The following is a 7,204-nucleotide window of genomic DNA, read 5'->3' on the forward strand; positions in this document are numbered from 1 at the left end:
ATCTGATTCTTACGGATGTGTGTATTCCCCTCCCTTACCTCCAATGAAAACATTATAATAAGTCAGTTTATAGCATGCAGCATACATATATATATGTTGTCTTGCATTATAAAGAGACAGAAAGAAGAGAACTTTGGCATCATTGATTGTCTAGTACTGACTGTTGTACGAATTCTTTCTCAGAAAGAGCTATTTCAGGCCCACCTTCCAATTGCAATGAGCAAATAGACCTCAGCCGTGGCTATTGTTTGGTCCTCAGGAATTAAACGCTTGATATTGCAATCTATCACATATCCACAGTTACACTCACCATACAAGCACACATTCACGAATCGGAAAAAACACGCCTAAGACTGTTGACTGACCCCATGGGGCTGGACGAAAAGTACTCATGTGGTAGTATGATGTGTACAAGTCTTGGCAACTTATGGACTGATCCTAACTGGTGGCTGTAAAGAAGTTAGCAGTGGCTCATACCAGGCATTCATATGCTTAGACCAAAGATTTGCCCTGCATTTAGGCTGAAAAATGAAGTACAACCATTTCTACCGATTTAACCTCTCGGGCTTAGGTTTGCTTCACTGGAAATGCAATAAAGGCTGTCTCTATTCTCATGCACACTGACTTAGAAATAGGGAACAACTAATAGTCGAATTTGGTTTGTGCATAAAGCGGTTTTTTCAAAACAACCTGCACCGTTGGATTTGATGCGTCAGAGTGCGTTGAGTTCAGTCCATTTCAGCCCTAGCGAAATCGTACTTTTTCTCCGACACCAAAAATACAGCAAACTATGATAAAACCCAGCATTGTTGTATTTACCATATAAGAAAACCTTTAATGAGTGAGATTTAATGCCATGGTTGGATGCAAACAGTCCGAATGACCCCAATCTAAGTTATTCTTGAATAAAGAAAGGAGTAAGTCGATTGCACATAATCACTGACAGTATGTCTGGCTCCGTTTACAGAACCTGAGAAATGGCATTGCCAAGACCACTTCTGGAATCATAGTTATCTATTCCCGTCAATTTTCTACTCAGATTGCTCCCAATTGAAGGCTAAAGGTCACGTATTCATGTGCAGTGAAAGACTGAAATATTTGCCAAAAGAATTTTGCCTTCGTCTCAAGATATTTACTCCAATATGACTACATGCATATCAATTCCAACTGCATAGTATGAGCTCATCGTTGCAAAGAGGCGTTCCGGGTATATTGCAAACACCTGCTATTATAAATTCACCCAATCTAGACACTATTTCCTCTGTCGTGACTGCTTTAAATGCGATTGGTTTAAAGATTAATTCGATCTCTTATGAATTGGCGAAAAAGTGAGGTAATTTGACTGTCAAGCCAGCTTCAAATCTAGTGATTACGTAGCTTTTATAGGGCTTCTACTACTAAATTATCCAACTAAAAACTAGAAATGAAAGTAGAAAAACGTACTACTGCTGCTGGGTACACGAAAGTCTCGATCACATGCGTTGTCTCTTGGACAACACTGAGTCGCCATTTGATCTTTTTTTTAATTCCAACAGAATAAAACCAGTTAAGTAAGTTTCTTTGTTGAAATTTGATGCACCACAGTAGCCAATTCGCTTGCACAACAGCCAGCGGCGAGTTATTTACGCCATTAAGTCCCTTGTAAAATTGAACAAGACAGTCCATCTCATTTGACACATTTCTCCTTCCATTTACAAGAACCCAAATTACTAATGTCTGACAAAGTCAAAGCAGAAATGCAAGGGATCTTTTAGATAGATTATGCATTCGAGACCGTCTACACCATCTCGTTTATTTGAATATGTGGTGTCTGCGAAACCATACTCAATCGTGGTTCTCTTAGGAATTAGTTATTTCTTTATTAGCAGCATCAATAGTAAAGATTCATCCCTGCGTAGAAAAGATAGGTGCGCTCACTTTAGACTTGTACATTAAAATTTTGTAAGCAGAATCAAAGCGCAGTACCTATGGCTGTACTATACTTTCCAAATTCGACATTAGCCCTGTATTAATGCCGGGCAAAGACGAGAGTATATAGTTTTGCAGCTTTGGTCTTGATTAAGCTTGGATAAAAGATTTGAAAAAGAGCCACTTTGCCTTATCCGATGTTAAATGACTCATAAGGCATCTAAAAAAGAAGTTGGTAATGGTTGTAGTAAGAGCAGCTGACAGGGATACTTGCCCAATCAGGTCCATTGGTAAATGTGCTGACACAGAATAGTTGAGGATGGCTTAAAGGATACACCTCACATTTGAGGTACTCAAGCAGATCAAAAGGCATCAAGGAATTTGCATATTTTATACACCACTTCAGGTGTTAGATCAGTGATTTTACGTTGTGAGTTTTTTTTGCGTATAAATCATTAAGGCCGAATACTACCGTGAGTGACTTAAAAAGTGTGTGGAAAAAAGGGTAAAAATGGAAAACAAAAGTAATAAAGAGAGGGATGCTAGCAACAATGGACTGCACGATGGAGATGTCGAGGTTTAAATATGTCCAGCCTTAGGGGAGGGATTTGACTGACTTCACCTACATGTCAGCACCGGTATTGTTCGTGTCATCTAGTTGAGAAGCCACGCAATTACGTGGTCTGTCTGATTCCCCTTTCTCAAGAATTAAGAATGCATTAACTATGCATGAGAATTTATAAGTCTCTTACTGCAGGAAAAACTCGCAGCAGCAATGGCATCGATACCGTTGTCTGTTTCACAGCTGATGGGCACCTATCAGATTTGACAGAAGAAAATTTATTAGGCTGTCAATGAGCGAAGCATCTATTATTTTTCCAAAAATGATGAGTAGCATTTATTGCTCAAATTATCCTGTAAAAAAATTGTTTGAAGTCCGTGGAACATACCGCTATTTTGTGGAGTCGATATCAAAAGAAGTCTGCTAATTACTACGGAAATGTGAAGAATTTATGAGTTCCTCAAGCTAGTGTGTCAAAGTTACCAAAATTCGACAAGAATTTTAAAATGTCTTCTGGCTGCTGATGGTGTTACGCTTATTTAACAATGTACTTCTAGTCTTACACATAAGAAACACTGAGAAATGAATAATTGGGGATTAAATTAAATGACTTATTCCATGTATTACAGAATGCTTTTACCTGATGCAGCACTTACTGATCTGCTCATTTTAATTCATTCATTACAACTGTCAAACACTCAAATTTTGACTTGCATAGATGTTTTATCCCAATTACTTGCTGGATTAGTGACTAACCACACATACATAGGATTAAATAGAAAAGTAAAGCCTGTTTTGCTACTAAATTTCCAAATATTTGATTAAAAAAAGGACTGTGCATTTTTACTTTTGACTTTGAATTGTTTTATAATTCAGGCTGTAGAAAATATTTGAAGGAGATCGTGACTCAGACCTTGACATCACTCATCGAAAAGGACGCAAAACTTTTTTCCTTATATCATTCATACCTTTGTCATAGCTTCACTTTAACTGTGCTTTGCTTGACCTACAAATCGGTTTTATTGATAGTAAGGCCGGAAAGTGCATGTGAATTGAGGAAAGGATGGAATTCTGTAAAGCGAATTTTGATCGGGTCAACCACATTACATTTTCCCTAACCCAGAGAGGCAAAAAGGATTTCGTGCTTAGGTTTTGAATTAATTTGCCCCCCAGGTGTGTTAATTCGCAATGCTAAATGACACAACTGAAGTGCTAAAGTGCAATTTTTTTATTATTGTGTCACCCAGAAATTCTATTAATGATTTTACAGATAAGGTTCTTGCGAAACGGCAAGCATTTCATAAGAATATTATGACTTAATCACACAAGACAAGCTGCTCATTTGGATTGATTTTATTAAATTACTCCAGGGAGGAGCAGCAAATTGACTAAAGTCAGAATTAGACGCTATTAAGAAAATTTTACACATTGCTATAAAGCGTAATGGTTTGAGAGATACGTAAGCCGAAGAGATTGAATAATGTATATGAAAATATCTCAATTTATCTCCAATGGAGTCGGTTACAACTGGTTTTTCCAGGTAATTCTTTGAATAAATAAACTTGAGATTGTTGCATTCTGTGCCTCATTTTGCATATCTGAGTTCGATCAAGTGTAAAGTCTAAATAACGCTTAAAGTTTAAAGCACTTTAAAGACGCTATAAGAAATTCCATCTATTGTGTCAACTTTACTGAATTACACCAAAGCAGGCAGCTCTTATCCGAATTCACCTAGGACTCATTAAGGAGAAAATGCTGCGTCCTACTTTAAAGCCTGCTAAAAGACCAAATTAATAGCTGATGTAAGCAATTTCCCAGCTACAAACAAGTTAGTGAAACACACTTTTTTCTTATTACAGCTTCAGTCTAAAACAGAGTCATTAGCTGATCGGAAGCTACCCAAGGTTGAGTTCGTCAAATGGTGCAAATGGAATGAGACCATTTTTCATAAAATAGAGCCAACCAACATCCTATTTCTGATTTTCTGTACCCTCATTTATTCATGATCTCTAATACACGTCACACCCCCCATACCAAGTCCATAGATTAAATAACATGGACATATTTATTAGGTTTCTTTTTCCTTCATTTTCAGATGACTTGAAATAATTACAAGTCTTCTGAAAAGCTGATCATGTAAAATTGGAGCATCATTCTATGCAGTCCTAGATTACTGTAATCAAGCAATGAAATGAAATGATGCAAGGTATTCGTAGAAGACGCTAATGTAATGCAATGTATTCCATGCCTCCTTTCATAGAATCACTGGCCACGATGCCATCCATGTGTACAAGCACTATGTGTGCTCAGTGAATAATTGTTTGATTGAAATCAATTGGTAAATGCAACGTGCGATACTTTTGATCGAAGCACATCTTGCTCATATGACTTAAGGTTATGAATCTTTGATCTTGAACTTTATTGGCCGTAGATAAAAATGGTGGTAAAAGTTCATTTGTTTCTCTTAATATTGAAAAACGTCAAGAGCATTTTGAAAGGAAGTAGGTGATATTTGTGTCAAGAAGAGCTGATGGACACAAAGTAGTCCAGCCATACCTATTGGTTATGTGCTGGTTCACGACAGCGGAGAATAGCCGTGTTGAAAGAACCCACCTCTAATTTTGGATACTCATGCAGAGATTCACCGCGTCTAGGTAGTCCCGTGAGCTACACAGTGTAGTACGTTATGAGACAAATGTTTGGCTTTTTAAGGTAGTCAAGTAGTGATAGAAACCAACCGTTTTGCCTACAAAAGGCTTAGAGCAGCACTGCAGCTGCATAAGCATTCTACCATTGTTGTATGACGGATGGCTTGCAAAACGAGTTATTTCGATACATGATTTCTTAAAAGAGGCAGGAGAAAAAAAAATGAATTGATAATTATACGCATTTTCCTGTCATAACTAAGAGCTTAAAACCTGCGACAAAGTGGGGGCTATCCTGATTCCAAAATTTTTCTATGGGGGTCCAAATATAAAGTGATCACCTGGAGAATGATCTGAGCTTTAAAGTGGATGCTACAATATTTTCCATCCGAGTTTTTGTACTGTACATATTAGTGTGGAGAACAATGTCGAGTCATACAGTTTTGGTAGGCACCCTGCGATTTTATTTCGAAATAGTAAATTTTCGTAAATGCGAAGGATTTGCCTTGTAAAATTTCAAGATAGCGCGAGTAAGCATGGATCATCTAGATAAGTCCAACAAGGCACAGTCAGGTGAACAGAAGGCAGATATACGGAAGTTCTACAAGCCAAGATGATGGGATGGCATTCATCATGACTACTACCATCTATAATAAATCCTCTACAGACTTTAGGCCGTCCATACCATTCGGCTATTTTGCACGCCTGATCGTTGTATGAGCGTAGAGTACTTGAATTCTTCTATACTAGTAGATGTGCCTGCATACAGGTCTTGCGACATCTTGCCTAACCTGATCTGGATTTTACTGGACTGGATGACAAGTAAAATGGCGCATTTGTCACTTGCTATTGTGTGTAATACAACTGTAGCCCACCAGTCGGAGAGCCTGTCAAATGCGAAGGTTCGGTCTGACTTAAATGATCCTTGCAAATTTACTGTTTCTGATGAATTAAGGTGGGTAATTTTAATTTTTGTTCTCTAATTCATCTTATAAAAATCATACTGAATTTAATTTATAAGAGTAAATGAAATTCGTTGCTACAAACGCTTGTAGTCCTAAGAAAAAATTCTTATTTGATTTTATAGAGGCTTACCATTTGTGGCTAACTTTCGAACTTTATATAAATCGCCCTTCTTTCTTCCTCCTCCTTCATCGGCTGAGATTACGCCCAGATGAGTTATATAACTAATTATAAGGTCAAGGCCAATCGATTATTACTCTGTCCATAAACTATTCTTACTCTCACTCTGCTTACTCATTCACTTCGGTAATAGAGACATCAACGCCGATATCTAAGTCCACTGATATTCCCGTAAGGAGTCTAATATATCCGAATCTCAAGATGGTAAAAACGATTCTGTTAAAAAATCTAGACGGCATTTGGTTTTTGGTTTACTTTATTATTAGCCACTATTTTGGTCCCAAGTGAAATTCCTTTTACTGTGTTTGAACCCGGCTGCACTTTGCTATAAGCAAAGCATCTCCATCTAATCACAAAGTGATGCTTACTTTAAAGGTGGGGGTATGTGGTACCGGATGAGTAGATTGATTGGGGAACTCCAATGCTGTTTTTGTTTTATTAACGAATAGTGGTTTACGACATCCACTATTCATCATAAGTCAGGTAGCAAACAACAGCATTGGGAAAAATAACAGACGAATTCCCTACTGATTAGCCAGTGTGACGTCAGGACACCAAATGTACCGCTATAAAGAAAGTGGCTGAACATAAATAGGCAAGAATGAAACCACTTCCGCGTTTTCAGCATTCAGGCTGCAGATGCATATAGACATGCCATACTCGCAGCCTGCTCAGACATGTGGGTAATAAAGACATCCTTGTTAATATATTTATCTCTTCTTAGTTTTTTAATATTTTGATGGATAACCCTTAAAGTGAACTCACAATTTTACTCTATAGCTATGAGAAAGAGAAAAGTACAAACTACAGGAAGGCAAAAGTGAATTTCATAGCTCATTTCCTTTCGCCACTAAGACGCATCCTAGCAGAACGCTAAATGTAAGAAATGTTGAAACAAAACGCGTAAGCCAATTTTTCGAGGCCGAAGATGTTTGCGTTTGTAAAT

At 37.6% G+C, this 7,204-nt stretch overlaps 1 protein-coding gene across 1 annotated transcript; it reads right to left on the bottom strand. All coding sequences in view use genetic code 11, as the record gives it.

Moving 5' to 3' along the window:
* Window positions 1–4,776: 4,776 nt before the first annotated feature.
* On the bottom strand, window positions 4,777–6,734 carry EGR_09775 (hypothetical protein; the record flags this gene model as incomplete). Its single annotated transcript, XM_024499024.1, has 3 exons — window positions 4,777–4,933; window positions 5,907–6,094; window positions 6,627–6,734. The coding sequence occupies 3 exons, from the start codon at window positions 6,732–6,734 to the stop codon at window positions 4,777–4,779; spliced, it is 453 nt and encodes a 150-aa protein (XP_024346565.1).
* Between the last annotated feature and the right edge of the window lie 470 nt (window positions 6,735–7,204).

This window comes from Echinococcus granulosus, assembly GCF_000524195.1.
Source record: "Echinococcus granulosus chromosome Unknown EG_S00166, whole genome shotgun sequence".
In the NCBI taxonomy this organism is placed as follows: domain Eukaryota; kingdom Metazoa; phylum Platyhelminthes; class Cestoda; order Cyclophyllidea; family Taeniidae; genus Echinococcus; species Echinococcus granulosus.